Genomic DNA, 18,089 nt, shown 5'->3' on the forward strand with positions numbered 1-18,089 from the left:
CTAATATATTTTATATATAATATTTAATATTTAAGTGTCATTAAATATCTTGCGCGTGTAAATAAATATTTCATTCGTTTCAGTACGTAATGGGTTCCGTGAAGCTCGCAGACGATTGGAGCACATTCTCAATGCGACAAATTGATTGCTTCGTTTTTGAGAAAATAGTTCGATACACAATACAATGGCAGAGCGTGGTCACGGGCTAGGAGAATCGATCACGAGCTTGTAAACTGGTTGACCCACTTTTCCTTCGTTACCTACCTGATTCTCGCGATGCATGCATCGTGGAAATACCGAGATCCAAGAAGACCGCAAATCCTTCGATTTAACGTCGCCGCGCACGTCCACGCCACCGGAAATGTAGCTCTAATCATTTGTGGTTACTGCCATACCGGGAATGCGGAACGCTCTTTTGGAAGACGCGGATTAATTACGAATAGCGCGGCAGAATTGAATTCATCCACGTAGATCGAGCCGTACGGAAAATTTCCTCCGAAAGATTCGTAAGCTTCGCGTGCAATTTCAAGCCTGTTTCAAACAATATCACCATGATAAATTGAATATGCTGTATTCGATATTGAACGATCGACCGAAATTGACCGATTGAATTATCAAATTTTTAGTTAACAATTCGTATATAAACGGCCGACTGTACAACGTTGTTAGTGATTTTTGACGTTGAAGCAATATTGAAAGCAATTAAAAAACGCGGATACTTTCAGATATTTAGAAGTAAAAATAATTTATCGCGATCGTTGACTTTGCTTTATTTATACAGCAAAAGTGATTTTACTATCTACAATTTCCGCAAGTTAATTTGCTTGTATAAATATATTTGATCAAACGCTTTCCTGTTTCATACGAGATGCATAAAAATGTTTCAATTTGCTTCTGAATATTCCGTGTTGTTGAAAATATTTAATAGAAATTTGTAATTACGACGTTCAATTGTATCGTAGCGTCACTGCTTTTCCATTGTAGTACTACGGTCCTCGGTTAATAGGTTTCCAGAATGAAATCTGTTCCGCTTTTGAAAAAGTGAGTGATGCCGGTATATGGTATTTGACATTGAAATTATTTACCAGTTTTGGTATTTTTTTTTTTTCATCGAACCAGTAAAAACTACCACGAATTTAAGTATATTGCACTATCTGGTTTAATTATTGGAAGGATGAATCGACTATTATCTGATGATTCGCGGTATTACAACATCGAACATCCTTTTAGAATTGAAAATTAATTTTATTTTAGGTATTGTCATTTAATAAACTATGCTATTTAATAAACGAAAGTTTTCTTTGTCAATTAACGTTAATTCTTTCACAGTTATTATTTCATTATTCGCTTGTTACGTAACAGTATGATTAAATTAAATACGAAGGCAGGCTTTAACGTTGTCAAGGAAATAATGAAAATTCGATTTTTCACTTAATAGAGTGAAATTAAGTTGAGCAACTATGCATTTGTAATTTCTTAAATATTTGCTTCCCTTTCGAAAACAAGAATGAATCGTTATTAAAATACTTTGCAAACTTTTCCTATATAACACGACTATGTTAGGTGCGGCAATATTTTCGCATTAAATAACACCGTATGAACGAAATATCGAGCAAATTGTTATTCGTCGTAAATAAAACGAATCGAAAAGAATAAAATTTTGCAGAATAAAGCTTCCTTTCGAAGAAAATTGTGTATATTTATACGTTATATACACGGGGCAACATTCGATTATTTTTCTATAATTTTTAATTCGCCGTGCAGTATCTCTATGCTAATACATACGCCATACGATATATTATACTTATACGATCCTTGTGTAGCGTCCTAAATCATCGACGAAAAGCATACGAGAAAGAAATGTCCGCCCGTTGCGAGAAACTTTGCCAATCGATCTATCGATCGAATTAAAAATCTGAAATAACAACAACGGCGGATCAAAAAGCGCGGAGAAAGCCGTATCTGAAGAGAGCAGAACTGCGTTGGAAGGCGGTTCATTTTCTGTGCGGCGCGCGGCGCGAGTTTCTTCCGAGGCGTTCTCAATTTCGCCGGTAAAAACATTATCTTCCCTTCAATGATTCCTCGAGGGCGATCCGCGCGGCCGCATTCGCGAAATGGACCGTGAGTTAATTAAATTCAGGAACAGGAGAATGCCGTGGACCGTCGAACAGGAATTCCGGGAACGGAAGCGCAACGGGTTTTTCAGCCGGCATACTCGGTCCGGGATTCCGCAGTTTCTGCCGCATCATGGTTGTATCGTCCAGCAAAATTATTGTCCGTGTTGCGTAATTCTTGGCACGTAGTCTCACGCACGACCGGCGAACGCATGCCTCTGTGAAAAACATCGCGTACGGAAGTCGAACGAGGACGAAATAATCAGTGGATGGGGAAAAAAAGAGAGATGAAAAAATAGACGACGATAGAACCTCTCTTTGATTTTCAAGGGATTCGGATAATTTGGTTTTTATTTTTTCCGATTGATTTATCCACGTTCCCCCTATTCGCTTAATTCTGCAAAAATTAGTACATTATGTCACGGAAATTCTGGAAAATATTTGAACATATTATCCATCGGTCAATATTTCCCGAAAAGAAAGAAGAGGAAAGAAGTGCATTCTCACTGTTAGCGTTACTTCTAAGCGCTGGTGACTAAACCAATCAACAAATCATTCGCGAGCTTCAAGGTTAATGTATGTAAATATTGGATAAAAAACACAAAGTCATTGCGATTATTCGACATTACTCAACAGTAAATGAAAATAGGCTTGTTGTACGGGTGAATTACTCTTATCGCATCACTGCTATATACGTTTAATTTGTTGTTTATATATTTGATATATGTGTAGTATCGTGGACGAAAGGCCTAAGAAATATCGGGCGAACTATGAACAATGTCGCGAGAGCCGAGGCGTCGTCGGGCCCATCAATGTGTCATCGGTCTTTTAAAGTGCATAGTTTCGTGGAAAAGACCTACGTGACCCTGGCCACGAGCGCCTGCAGAACACGTGTGCGGTGGGCCTAGGAAAAAGACAACAGAATGCGGCAACGACCAGAGAGTTAGTCGAAAAGCAGAGTGCGAGTCGAGAAGCAGAGTGCGAGCTGAGCGGAGACAGAGGTTGCGAGTGGCGTTGCCGAGAGAGTGTGGATTGCGCTGTTTTCTGTGCGTTTGGCGTGAATAGTTCAGGTTGAACAACAATCGTCTTTTTCTGTCTGATTAACATCTCTATTGTCCACTCTTTGTAAACACACTATATCACGATATTACATATGTATTTGTACGAGTGATTTCAAAGGAAAAGAATTTCTAAGTTTCTCTAAAATGAATATTCAGCTTATTCGGTAAACTTTACTCGCGAATTCAGTTCGGTTGCAATCAGTAGCGTAGATGTACGTTTCATAGGACGAGTGATCCTTCACTACGAGTCGATTAAATTTCGCGTCGAGTGTCTACCTAATCGAACCGTGTGTTTCACCGAAAACAATATTTGGACGTGATCGATAAACGGATTCTACTACGAAACGAAAACCGTTGAAATGAACCGAAACTCTCTAGCTGCCGTACTGGAAACTTCAGTCGGTTGATTTGCGACAAATAATCGGAATAGATATAAAGGTATTGGGAGAAGTATCAGAACACGCAAGGCAAATTTAACTATGTACTTTTCAACAGCACATCGCTATAATTACAAACTATCTAACCGAGTCAGTTGTCGCGAGGAGTGTCTTTATAAACGACTCGCGAATATCGTGTTGTCATCGAAAGATCGATACCACAAACGTCAGTAGAAATGTTTATCTAATTGCAGAAGACGAGTCTCGATTGCACGTGGATTTCCGGATTGTCGAAGACGAATCGTAGTTCCAACTCCACGTGCTAATCATAGAATCTGATAGAGTATAGTTTGTTGAAATCAGGCTGCAGACAAGTAGATAAATAAATTTCGGAAAGGTTATGACAAGCACGCGAATAATATGTTACGAGATAATCGATAACTGATGGATGTTGCGCGTTAAAGATGATATAAGGCAACCAGGTGAAACGTTCGCTACGTTGTACGATATAGATATCATGAAATTGTAGCGTTTGATTTATCGGTAATATATCTTAATTATCGTTATTGTACGTATTTATAGTAATCGATAGATATAAAATAATTGGTGTGGCGCAAACAAATTTGTTTATAGTTCTAATAGCTTATTATAAGTTATAAGAAGAAAGGGAGGATTGGAAAATAACCGTTGTATTTTATCGATATACTCGTTACTTAATTATATTTGTCTTTCAATTTAAGCTATAATAAATAATCGATGATTTTAATACCTTTTTTGGTGAAAATTATTCTTAACGAGACAAGGTTCTCGTTAAACGAAACGATGATTTACGAAACGATGATTTACGAAACGATGGAATAGGTTTCATGTCTAATCTCGATCATCGGTATACGAGCATCGAGTTCACGGTTCTATCATTGTATTCTACAACCACGGAGTTAACTAGATTTTCCTAAATTCGCCTGATACAATTCGGTAAACACTTTTGTCCCAGGGGCGTGCACATCCTCGAAACCGAATTTATCCAGGAGTTGCTTGCAACGATTGTACCAGGCAGCCACATTGTCGTATCGACCAATATCGAAGTCGAAGCACTGTCAACAAAATATATTACACCCTGTTGATGATATTTCATCTTTCAACCTTTTTATAATATCGATCGTATACTGTTAGTACGGTTCCAGCTACGTTTACGATATAATTTAATATAACGCATTTCTACTTCCATTTCTATGAGCAGACGTTTAAAAGCGAGCGAGAATAACGTTCCGTAAAATGATAGTTACGATATTTTTTACAGACTAGTTAGACGGAGCAAGAAAATGAAAACGGACGGAATTTATTAACTGAAACAGAATCGCTACTCTGTCGAATGAAAACATTATTGGCACGTGATATCATTTAACGGAATTGAAAGTTACATTACACAAAGAAGCATACGTTTTCGTTGAATATTAAAATGTAAATAGTAAAATTATTCTTTTCAAGTTATTTATACATATTTCGTTACCTATAATTGTCGCTAAGTTATAAATTACAATGAGATTTGTAATTTAGCGTAATCTCGGAATAACCTACTTTCTGTTATAGCGGCTTAATGGGAATCAAGATAAAGTTCGATGTATTGTTAAACGATCAAAGCTCGTGTGACAGAGTGCATTATGTTTCTTTTTTTGCTGCTTTTTATCCTAACTTCAACGTCAATTAACGTGAAACGAACCGTTTGATGTCAAAGAGTCACTTTCAACCCTGCGAGTCTCTTTTGTCGAGACATTTTTTTTCTTTGCTTTACTTGTTACTTGTACATTTTCTACAACGTAGAAATTCGCTATTGCTCCAGAAAGCAATCGGCAAGAGGTCGTGGTTTTCTTTCGCCAGTTACTTAAATATCAAATTTCATTTTTGTTTTCATTTCCCCAGTATCGATATACACGCTATATATCTAATTCTATTTTTCATTACGTAAATCGATTATTCGATTACGTGATGCTTTTTCGAATGCCTACACACTTACCAACAAAATGCAAATAGTCGTATGGATGGCAAAATCAGCGATGGTAAGAGTATCACCGGCAACGAACTCTCTATTCTCCAGATACGTGTTCAACAATTCGCATGATTTTTCTACGGCTTGTACGTCTTCCTCGTTCAGAGAGTGTGCTCCATGTAACGCTACTGGATACTAATATTTCACGTATGTGAATATATTAATGTAATATATATATGATACGAATAATTACGGCAATAAAAATATTAGAGAGTATACGTACGTAGCATTTAATCATGTTCTCGTGAAGCGAGCCGGCGTCAAAGTATAGCATTTGGTCCACCATGCCTCTCTTTTTCGGATCTTTTGGGTACAAAGAGTCATTTTTGGCGTACTTGCTCGCCAAATATCCCATAATTGGCCGACTGTAAGCACGACATTACGAACGAATTCACGCGGATGATAAATAATCGTTGCATACCTTTCGCACAGAATGAATCCGTTATCGTCTATCGTCGGTATCACGTGCTGAGGATTTAGCTAAAAAGCGTAATAATTGTGTAAATACACGGCGAATAAGAAAACCATGCATTATTAAAACGAACGTCTTTGTTTCATCGATAAGATGGGAATGTAAATCCTATCGAAGTACATAACATTATATATGATTAATGACTCTTCGATTAAATAAAATCAGCTTACTATTATTAGTATTTAGGTGTCAACCATGATTTAGTTACTCATACTATTAATACTACATACGTTTTTCCTTTAATTTTATGGCAGAAACCGTAAGAAGACATTTTCAATTTGTTCTATTTGTTCTAAATAGATGCAGCGCTATTATTTACGTTTTTGTTATAGTAAATCATCAATTTTTAATATATTTCGCGAGAAATCTTTCCCAAAAATATTCTACCGTTATATGATTACAAAATCAAACGGACCTTTAGGAAATCAGGCTTCATATGTTCTCCGTCCATGGGGGAAACCGTTTTCAGGTTCAAGTGGACTCCAATCGCTTTTGCCAGTAGTAGAACTGACCGACATGGCGGACTATACACAAGGCCGTATAAATCAATTGGCATCTTTTCGATCTTCCTTTACCTTTTTCGTGTCAACGTGGTTTTCTCTTCTTTCTTTTGCTTCTGAAATGTCATTGCGCGCAAACGAGATTTTTATACAGTAGATCCAACATAAAGAATCTTTCGAATCTTTACATTTTGCATCCACATGTACCTCGGCTCGCATACAAATTCACATGATTACCGTATCTCAGATCCTATGGATTGGAAGGGTATTGACCAGATCGTGCGGATTTTTATGGAAATCTTTCTCGAAGAGTACGGTCGCTCAGAGTATAACTCGATCATGTAAACGAGAGACTGGCAGGACAAATGGCGTTTTAAAACGATAGACGAACTGTTATTATTTCTTATTATTTTATCGTTACGAATTTACTGGAAATACGATGTGAAATTATTAATTACTATGTTCGCGTGCGTAATATATTAAATTACTAAATTTATTTGGTGAAAGATTCGACAAAATATATCGTTATAGTTATTTGTAAGTTAAATATTCTTTAAATATTCTTTCTACACGTTTCTTCTGATAACTGATGTAAGATATCAGGTAGATGGAGATGTGCGAGAATCTGAAATGCGAATCGGGTTGAGTTTGTGAAAGCACGTGTCTCATGACTCGAGAATTTCGAGAATTTAGATTACATTTTCAGACAACTTTTTGTACATTATCTTCGATTTATGAGGTATTTTCGAATCCTTCGTGCGACAAAATTAAGAAAGACAATACACAGAGTAAAATATTATACGTCAAGCATCGATCAAACGATACGATATTTTATTTCAAAATAGCGTATTCAAAATAGCGCAAGGAAGATCACTCTGAAATAAGAGAAGCTCGACGTAAGGAATTTACTTTTTCCCTTCGTACTAATTCACATCGTACGATATCGCTAAACGCAACGTTAATCGGCATTAATCGCAAAGTGACAGAATACTTTCCTTTGTTCTTATTTCCTTTCATTTGGACGACACGTTTTTAACAATTTTCGAGTGACGAACCACCTTAGAACCTACACTGTTTCACATACGCGTACGCGTGCATATGTTAACGATTTCCTAATCGATCATTCGAGTAACTGACTGCGAAATAACGTACCGCAGGTTTCTCGCCGATTAACCGGCTACACCGCAGGAAATCCGTAGGTTTCGCGAATAGAACTCGAATACGTCCAACGAAGCAAAAGCAAACACATAACGTCGAACGGTACATCAAGTTACCATAGTGATGTCGTAACGCCAAACATAAGCGTCAAAGTGTAACGACGATATTGCTGGACGCGTTCGAAGGCTGCATCGGTAGCGATCGATATGAAAACAAGCCTCGGGTGGTCGCGATTGAAACTGAAAAGTAATCGCGTCGCTTCGTGATAGGTTGGCGGATGCGGAGGCGATTGTGAAAGCTGGTATGGGTGCTGGCACGGATATGGATACGAGCACCGGGTAGGTACGGATACAGGTGCAGGTACGACTATGGTTACTGGTGCACGTTGTCGACCAATGTTGACGGCCACGACAGGGAAAATCGTATTAATCCACGAACAACGTTTCGTTGCAGGCTGCAGGCGGTTACGATTGAAATCCAAAACAGCCACGATGTTTTACGATGAACGGGTTGCAGCGTAACAAATCGTAGGCAAATGTTTGCAGCGAATCGTTCTATCGTTTTATATATAGAGCTTTCGACTGGATATTATTTATAGCAACGATGCCCTTTTCAATGGCTTTAATTAGCAGGCGTAGACACACGATTTGTTTCAGTGGCGCGTGTTCGTCGAACGAATTTCGCGGACTTATGGATAGTTTTGCGAGAGGACACGAACGAATATATAGGTTTCTGATCGTTTTTTTGTAATTTGTAGTCGTCTAGTCTTTCGATACAGGGTATTCGCATCGGACGATTATTTTTATTTCCATTTGACGATTTAAAGGAAAAGCGATCGGTGCATCTAACTAAATCGTCAAATATTCCACGTTTCCAAAATTTGTACGGTACACTGGCTGAAAACCGCCAGTAATAATCCATTGTCGTAGATAAATTTCCTTTTGGCCGTCGATAATCGTATTTCGCGGGAGAAGGAAAAGGCGAACGAAGAAGAAGGAAGAAGAATTAAGGCTTGATATCATCGTGGCTCCGTCGTGTTCGAGAAACTTCGCGATAGATAACTGTTAAAAGGATACTGGTTATCAAGCTGGAAGCACGCCGTACGCGGGATTGTCGCGGTGTTCCCGCGAACGTTCGCGCTCGTTCATCTCAATAAATTTTCCTTCATTATCGTCGTCACCTGGGAGGCCGGGGTGCGATCTCATTTTACCGGACAGTTACATGTGACTTGTTACTGCGATATAATTTTAATTGGCTGCGAAAATACATCGCGACTGCGCGTAAGAATAACCGCGCGCCATTGTAACGCTCCGCTAGGTTGTTCATAAATTCATACGGCTGAACGTGGACTGTTCTCGCGCGCCAATTATTTCTCCGTCGGAGCATCAGCAAAACGTGTCGTTTTAACGATGTCATGGACAACTAGAAACATCGATTATTCGGCGAACGAGCATGTAATTTGGTCGCGAATGAATGCGTCCGCGTGCGGCCGCGCCCTCGTTCAATTTATTCGCGTACAACCCCGGCGACGAGTTTTCGTTTAATCGCCATTTAAACGATTATCAACCGATGCCCAACCGTAAATAAAGACCACGTCCATTCACGTTAGCGAAACTCACGATATTTTCTACCAGTGGAAACAACGATCAATTTGCATCCATTATGTTAATTGATAATCAATTTTTCGGTTTCTTTTTAACAGATCGAACTTAATTGAGCTGTAAATTAGAACGAGCAGCGGATTTTACATGTACTACGATGAATTTTCATAGAATTCGTACGAGGACGAATATTTTCGAATTTTTAAGTATACAGTCGTTCTAACCCTTAAAAATCGAACATTTCCACCACGGAGGCATCATATTCCTATTATAAGGATAAGAATTTCTAACGCGAGGATACGCGAAGAATTTCGTTTACACTCTGATTCATTTATCATAATTATAATTCGGAACGATATCTTGTATCCTATTATACCAGATCCCATTATGTTATTCGTTGGTAAGAAATTCCAATATTTACCGCTATTAATTTTCAATTCGATAATCAAAATTCACGACCTTTATTTTGCTTTACAGTTATCGAATTTTAGAATGCTACGTGCACGGTTTGATTATTCGTTGTGTTCAGTGTTCAATGTACAATGCACGAACGAAATTTATAAATGGCAGATGCGAGAAAGCATCGTTGCGAAAATATGCGAATATATGTTGACAGGTATCAAATATATAGATGATTACAATAACTTTAGTAAGTTAACCGGTTATACGATCGAACGTACCAAGCTCGATCGTTTTCAGTTCATTTCTCGTTACCAATCTACTCGTCTCGTTATTTTGTTGCTATTTGAAAACTATTCGCGTTCGTTTATTACAGTCAACCGATCGCTAATCGTAGCCATTGGCTTAATACGTTGTTCCATCCAGCAATTCTTTATTCCGTGTCGTATATTTTTTACATCTTCCGCAAGCAAAACGTGCAAATAGAGTATAACAGAAATATCAAGCATCTGATTTACAAAAATTATCGACGAACGTAATACGTATTTTTATGCAAAATATTATTTTTCTTGAATCAGATAAAATGATTTTTAAGTTTGGCGATTAATTCTGTACCAAGGAATTAAAAGTTCACGTTGAAAACAGGGGTTTAATCGGCCGAGTTTAATCGTAGCAACATTGATTTTTGTGCGTTGCGAGTTAGTGAAATGGCTATTTAGCCGAAATTAGCTCGATAAATTTCACTACCGCTACTGTATGTAGAGCTACCAAACCATTTACACTCTACATATGCGTTGAGAGATAATCTTTAATATTCTCGAATAATTCCAAACTGACTTTGTTTCTGAAATTCCTCACCTTTTAATCCAATCTTTTAAATATTTTGCCATCTCTATCTTTAAACGGTATCGTTCTCGATCGAACAATAAAAATATCGACGTATCTCGTAGCAAACAACTTCCGCAATTTATGCTATTTCATCCACAGAAAAATGTCTCCGTTTCTCTGGAACAGCGCGAAACAAATATCAAGCGACTTATTTTTGCTCCGCGTTCAATCATCGCATAATTTATGTCCTATTTAATTGTCAAAGTTTAACCAATTTCTGAAAACTCGAAGACGTTCCGAATGCTTTCATCGCAATGGTCGTCGTAACTATTCGTACGTGTATGCTTTTATGAAATTCACGCGAAAGAAATTCCATCTGTCCCCTGGTTGATCCTCGTCGACCACCTGAGCGAGTCCGTCCTTAGAGCACGACGCATCGAATCAGCTGTAATATACATCAATCGTTCGACCGTGTAAATTATTTACGCGTTGCTATTCATATGGTTGACAAATGCTACGGAGTTCGATCCGTTGGAGGTGTAACGAAGCGGAAGTGGGACGAACGATAATGCCGTGAGCACGGCGCGGATCTGATACCTACCGCTGGTACGATTAATCCTTTAATTACTGTACTTGACCACGGATCGACGTGATCCTACCGATTATCAAGATCGTCGCGAGCATATCACCGTTAATCTTAAAATCGAATTCCACGCGTTTGTTTTGGAGGTTGTACTCGCGAGATAACAGAAAGACAAAGACAGCATGCACCCTTTTATAATTTCGGGGTGTACGACTCGCGCGATTCCTCCGGTTCCGCGCGATCTTTCCGCGTGTCTCGTTAAATCTCACGAAACGGTACTGATAACCGCTATCGCGTCTGGCCGACCGTCGATAACGTCGCGAAATGAGTTTGCATCTGGCTCGCTGACCTGGTCGAGTCTCGTGCTTACGCTGACCGAGTTATCGCAGCTAGCGCCGGGCGTGTCTGCGCTGTAACTATCGATTAAGCGAGCGGATCCACTCGAATGGAAAATGGAATAGCCGCGATCGTTCTCGGCTCATCGACGCCGTCATGGAAATGCGGCATCTAGCCGAGATAGCCTAGCCCTTTCGTTTCAGCCCTCGTTCCCACTCTGACGCTCGCCCTGCGATTACCCGAGTCGAGCCGACCCGATCCGTCTCCCTCTTTTCTAGCTTCGTTAATTTCCCATTCTCTGTATTTCTCGCTGTGCGTCTCTCCCACGTTTGTTCGTTACTTCTCTCGCTCGGGATACGGACAATCGATGGTTAGTAACGTTGGAACGTTGCGTTTGTGCCGTAGGTCGCGAAATTCGCCATCGCCTGGACCATTGTCAATAGTCGATTGTCCGCGGCTCAGGCGACTGCTTTCTTTCCCCAACGAACCCAATATTTGCAGATTTATTTTTTCACCAACGACTTGTCCGTATGCAAGGGTATTAGCGTTACTTCGTAACGTTACCGAAGCCTGAGTAGATACCATTGGTAGTTGGATTTCACTGAGAATCCTGTATAGTCCCCGTGAATATTTCATTTGTAGAAATAGCTTTGTTCGGTAGGTTATGAATAATTCGACGACTTCGATGGAAAGCCTGGTTTAATTTTTATGACGCTTGGAACTGCATACCATCGAAGATCGTTTAGTCGCCGTTGTTGAAACGACACGCTTCAGAGCCTGCTAATATACATTTCTCCGAATGATTGACAGACTAAATGGAGTTAAATCAGACGATGCGCGGTACAAATTCAGCCGCGTCTTTCATTCGACGTGTCTCCAGTAGCACGACGCACGAGCACCATTATTATTACATACATGTATGTATGTACGTGTATGTACACACCATTAAGAAAGGTAAAGTACTTTTCAGGAAATTGTGAACGGCGAACTGCCTACGAACTGAAATATGGCTTGCTGATAATCGAACCGTTCAGAAGCCACAGAAAAAAGCGATGATGTTGCGCATGCTAGTTTTTCAATTTATTGCTTTGGTATTTTGAAAAAAAAAAGAAAATTATTTCCGCGTTCTTTACTACGACGTGCAAGTGAATTCACAAAGTGGGATTAAAGTTAGATAAATATTTAACGATGATCGTTAACGTACTTCGTACGAGTATCAATTTAATTGTACGGTGCATTCTGAACAACAAACGCGTTGCTTCACACACTGGCAACGGAATGTTTATATCACGTTATATTCGCTCGAACAAACATAGATATTGCTGCCTGAGTCGTGAATTATTGCAGCGATTAAATAGCTTTAATGGTAGAAACTTGTCTAATTATTGACACGATCATCGTCAAACCGTTTGTACGTGTACGAAGATGTCAGATGCCAGTAAATATTACAACGCATATCGCTAGCAATTACCGAACCGTTTAATTTTACCTTCATTTGGGTTACATGTAAATGGCACAATGCTAAAACAAACGGAAACAAAAGCCTGTTGGACTTTTTAATATCAATTAAAGGATATTAAAGCGAGACCGTGTCATTTAATTCCACGTTGTATTTATCAACAAGAACCGAAATGCATTTTCTACGACGAAACCAGCGGTTACGCGCGATATTTTTTCATCTAATTAGTGGCACAGCTTCGCCAACAATTCTTGCTTTTCCGCTTAAGCGGGGGTAAACGTTTCGGCGAAATTAATCCATCGCTACATTCAAACACCATCCATATTCTAGACCGTGGGTTAATTAACATCTAAATTTCCATCGTTGCCCGCCTTAATTGATCCACTTTATTACACATCGCAGGAGGGGGAGGGGCTGGTTTATACGTGGTGGTCGCCCGCCGTTCATGAAAACACACGCCGATCGCTTTCATCGATATCCCGTTAAGGCCAGATGTATTTTACGAGCACGGCCTCCAGCCAAAAGTGATAAATTTTAAACCAGCCGGCCGCCGATTATACAACCATGTTAGTCCCTCTTTTCTCTGTCTCTTTCCACGCATTTCCATCGGTCGAAACTTAATCCGAATCAGCTGCTTTTCCTCGTGGCGTGCCAAAATTCCTTCAGAGTCTCTCGATCCTTAATAAGATTTGCACGCTGCTCTGGCTCCGTTGATCGATAAGTTTCGGAACAGAAATCTGTGTCTCGATGTTCGCGATATTGGTAGAGATTTCCGGGTTAATGAAATCAAAATCGATGAGATAAAAGTGGCGCAACATTTCGGTGTTCGCATGTACGCTGTTCGAAAGGGAAGCGGTAGGAGGTAAAGGATCAAAGGCTTTCGTTGACTAACAGCGACCATCAGCACGGCTATGCCGAGTCCAGGACGTCGACAATGACGTCAACTAGGAAGATGTATAGGAACGAAAGCAGCCAGTGGAAGATAGCTCCGTTCTCTTTCTATACATCTCCAATCTGTTCTCTTCGTTGTCAGTGGAGAAGTAGCAAAGATATTACGAGTTTCAACGAGTTCCACAGAGTTACGAACTGTCTTGCAGGTAACGCGTTAGTTTCCGTCTGCTTTCTTGAGCTCCGCTGTCGAGGGAATTGGCTGTTACGAGATACGCTTGTTATTCCATATCCGGTGTGACGGGCCTGCTGGAATTTTAAGCCTCCGCTTCATCAAACCTGCATCACGACATATGTAAACTAGGTAGCTGGAAGAAATGCAAAGCAGTTGCGAATCAAATCCTCGAATTGCGTGGATAATTAACAGAGTAACATGCAAAATCCTATAGCTACGACATCCTATACGTTTTGATTAAAACGGAAGCTGTACTCTGTCTGAATATTTCGTTAGATCATCGCCATCGACTTTATATAATTGATTTAACGACATTCTGTATCTATTTCTTGATTCGAGCGCTTAAATTCAGGAATCGTATAACACATTTTGGTCAAAATCGAGTTAGCGGTAGAGTATGGTTTTATAGTCGTTCGTTAAGCGCATTCAGTTTGTCAAATATAACGTGACTTAAAAACTTTTCCCAACCTTTCTCGCGAAACTTACAATTACAAACGTGCTTTAGGCCCTTATTCGAGGTTAACGTTCCATTTTGGTTAACTCGTATACCTCGATCCTCGACAGATCAAACAGTCGTTACTCTTTTTACGAAACGAATAGATATCATTACCGCGAGAGAATAGTCGCCGACTATTGATCAACGTACAATTCGTCGATCGACTGGTTTCCCGTTTTTTCCTCCTTTACAAACGTAAAATTCTTGGTTTTTCTTTGTTTCCTTCGACGCTCAGTTGCGAGATTACACACGGCTTCAACGGGAAAACGGTTCGCGACTGAAAAGGCCGCGCTACCACGTTTTCCGTGTCGTTAATTAGAAAGAAAAAAACTTACGGATTCGCTCGTTACCATCCGCGACCGCGCAACGATTCGCGTATAAAAGCGACTGCTGGAATTTCATAAGCCTTTGAAAGTTCACTTGGTGCGCTACTTTGATCCACGACCGCGGCCGAAAAGTCTTTGAACCGGCTATGTCATGCAAGAGTATTGCCGACGCGAGTTTCGAAGTTCGCCGATTACGAACAGCTTTCATGCGCTGAACATCTAATATAAATTTGTAGATAAGGAAAATAGCGACGAACAACGCAATTACGCGTAACTGACGACTACACTGCAGATTCTTATTACGTATCTTCAGTTTCGTATTTTTATAGTGAGAATTAAAGAGATACGAGAGAAGCGTAAGAGATCTTACACTCGAGAGATCTTTTGCTATAAATTTGCTGCAAGAATTATTTACACGAGTACTCCACTTTCGATATTTTACATAGTTTCGCACGTTACTTAACGTTTTCTACGTTATATCGCGTACCGTGTGGTTACACATATTAATCGAAATGAGTTTCTTCGAACATAAAGAAAGTGAAATTGATTCGAACCTTACGATCGTACGGTCCAACTTATTCGTCGATTAAACGTGCAAATTGTACAGGTAAATTGAAATTATTGAAGGGAAAGAATGTAAACGAAGAGTTTGAACAACTTTTCTTACGGCAAGGTAGAAACGATAAACTTTTAAACGACTATTCTTGATTAATATCTAGACATTGAGGTAAAGTTAGTGAACTAATGTCGGGATGCTTCTTAATTAAATAATAGAGAAGACGTAATGCTTTGTATTTCAGCGGGAGCTATGAGAAGAAGTAGCCTCGTGGATTTTTATTATTTTTAAATTACCATAAACTTAAGTTTAGGTACGTACGGAGAATAGGTACGTTTTGGCATTTTCTTCCGCTGTCGTTCAAATTGTATCACTGATGGTTTGATTATATTCGGTAGAATATAAAACGGTAGAATATATAACATGCGAAGGCCAAGCAATTGTACGCACGCGTGTATTTATTTATTTCAGCCTGATAACCTAGAAACTAGACTTGGCTTTGCGATGAAAGCTAAACGATTAAACTATTTTATACGCCAGAACTTTCTTAGTATATTAAATGAAAATACGCGAGTAAGCGATGCGCTTTTAAAACGCTTCTTAGTTTGTATAAGAAACGATTATGTTTTGGAGCGATCTACTACTTTGGAAAAATATAACGATATATCTATTTCAAAGTCTTTGCAACCGCTTCATCTCCCATTTCCCCTCTAGACATTTGCTGTCCATAAATCTTTGCCACTCCGTTCTCGCGATATATATCGAAAAAATTTCCATCGACTCAATTTTCCAAATGGTTCGATACAATCGTCGAGTTCCTGTAAAAAGAAGCATTCTTCTGAAAAAATGACGATAAAAAAAGGTTTTAATTATTCAAATTCGTTATTCGAATTTGATTTTAATCGAATTAAGCCTCGCAATTTTCGATCGCAGTTTTGAACGAAGAATAAACTGTTTTAATTTCATTGCCGTTCCTTTCAAGTACATATCCTCCTTTTTAATTTACGATTGATCCTCCGTAACTATTGATTGCTCTTGAGATATATGATAAGAGGAAAGCAAGGGATAATATATTATATTGTCAACGGCAGTTTTAGAGGTAGTGCAAACTAACGATGTCATTTCATTAGTTTGAGACAAAAAGAACTTACGACGGACAATAACAAAGCGTTCGGGATTAATCTTCCTTTCTTCGAAAGAAAGGGTAGGTAAGCTTTAAAATCAACCCGATGAGTGTTGTTCTATTTGAGTCTAACGGCGTGTTACGGTTTTGTATTATTATATTACGGTATTATAAGGTATTGTTTATATCACGACGGACTAAAGGATTAAAGGGATTAAAGGGATTAAAGGGAATCCATATACATAGGATAAACTACGAATAATAAAAATCACTGTCTCTTACGATAAATCAATTGTTGACATTCGTTAAAAACAGCACAAGGAAATAAGACGGAACAATGCACCAGTTTTCAGTTGGATCGTTGTTCTTTTTACCTTTCTTTTCCTCTTACGAAACAAACTGATCGTCGCTTTCCAACACGTTTTATATACGTATTCCGGGCCAACATCGCTCCATAAATTCATCCATTTCAACAAGAGCGAGCCGAGCACAGATTCGACACTAAGCATACGATACGATCATTGCGTGTTTGTCGCGTAATGGCGATTCATTAGGAGTTATCTCGTAATACAACAATAAGCAGTAATCATCTTAGTTGCTCCTCCGATTATCCCTATCTGCGTCGTCTATAGCATAGTTATTAGCATTCGCTGATCGCTAGTTATATCAAGCGGTTACGGCTCAATGCTAGGCGCTCTTAAACGCCGCGAGGGAAGCTCGCTGGTTCGACAAACTATCGGTCCTAGCCGCGGCACGTCTGTTCGTTCGTTCGTTCGTTTGTTCGTACGAATGCGACTGCTGTGAATCGGTATTAATTCCAGCCAATGGTCTACTCTCCACCGACGCTAGCAATTATGTCGGATGTCGAGGCGCAATGCGGAGAAACGGTACTACAAAACGCCCAGCAAATACGTGCCGATGCGTCTATGGATCGAGTATTTGCACGCGCGTTTTGTGCGTGTATTCGCAATTTCCACTGACGAGGAATCGGCTAACCTGGGAAGATTATACGTGAGCGGTGTGTCAAGTTCTAACAGGGAACTGGACAATTGCTCCGAGAGGGACGACGTTCCTAGCACGTCCTCGGAATTTTCAGTCCCGCCCTATCGGCTCCGATGTCGAACACGCGGGGCTACACATCACTCTCGGCACCTAACCACCGCCAGTATTCGCCTGGCGTAATAGTAATCGCATAAATAACGAGACCTTCGATAGAGCAGCCGATTTAGCGAACGATCGGCAACCGTCTGCGGAATAAATAAAGATTTTGGCATATTAACCCTCTCCAGTGGCGGACCATTTTCATGTTTTCCTCTACGAAATCACGGACGAAATTTTTATCTTGCACAGGTTTGTTATCGGCGGATTTTTAATGGCATACAGGAGCAAAGATCGAAATAAGTCAAGAGAAAGGAAATATTCTTACGCTTATTAAGTTACGATCTACAAACAGTCGAATGCGATTTCGACGTTGCCCGCGGCTGGAATAATTTCGACGGAGGAGCACGTTGATCGCGGAACTGAACTCGC

The 18,089-nt window shown here is 39.6% G+C and overlaps 2 protein-coding genes across 6 annotated transcripts in view; both read right to left on the bottom strand.

The window, feature by feature from the left end:
- LOC126870512 (uncharacterized) overlaps positions 1-18,089 on the bottom strand; it is a 111,849-nt gene that overhangs the window by 9,986 nt on the left and 83,774 nt on the right. The gene's annotated exons all lie outside the window — the stretch shown is intronic.
- On the bottom strand, positions 4,240-9,394 carry LOC126870345 (glutathione S-transferase 1-1-like). Of its 5 annotated transcripts, none has more exons than XM_050627961.1 (7): positions 7,724-7,821; positions 6,779-6,924; positions 6,487-6,687; positions 6,021-6,079; positions 5,823-5,964; positions 5,567-5,734; positions 4,240-4,646 (listed from the first exon to the last, which is right to left on the bottom strand). In XM_050627961.1, exons 3-7 carry the CDS (start codon positions 6,625-6,627, stop codon positions 4,491-4,493), a joined length of 666 nt encoding a protein of 221 aa, XP_050483918.1. In that variant the 5' UTR covers positions 6,628-6,687; positions 6,779-6,924; positions 7,724-7,821; the 3' UTR covers positions 4,240-4,490. The 5 variants fall into 5 exon arrangements, with proteins under 5 accessions (XP_050483918.1, XP_050483919.1, XP_050483917.1 ...); XM_050627962.1 differs by having other exon boundaries at positions 6,760-6,924; XM_050627960.1 differs by lacking the exons at positions 6,779-6,924; positions 7,724-7,821 and adding an exon at positions 7,846-9,394.

The sequence above is a fragment of the Bombus huntii genome, chromosome 10 (genome assembly GCF_024542735.1).
Source record: "Bombus huntii isolate Logan2020A chromosome 10, iyBomHunt1.1, whole genome shotgun sequence".
Lineage (NCBI taxonomy): Eukaryota > Metazoa > Arthropoda > Insecta > Hymenoptera > Apidae > Bombus > Bombus huntii.

Bases quoted from the DNA above. Each gene is read 5' to 3' on its own strand.
- LOC126870345 (XM_050627960.1), bottom strand. From the start codon at position 6,627: ATGCCAATTGATTTATACGGCCTTGTGTATAGTCCGCCATGTCGGTCA. The intron at 6,080-6,486 runs GTCCGTTTGATT...TACGCTTTTTAG, and splicing joins TGAAGCCTGATTTCCTAAAG to CTAAATCCTCAGCACGTGAT. The intron at 5,735-5,822 runs GTACGTATACTC...GTGAAATATTAG, and splicing joins AGAACATGATTAAATGCTAC to TATCCAGTAGCGTTACATGG.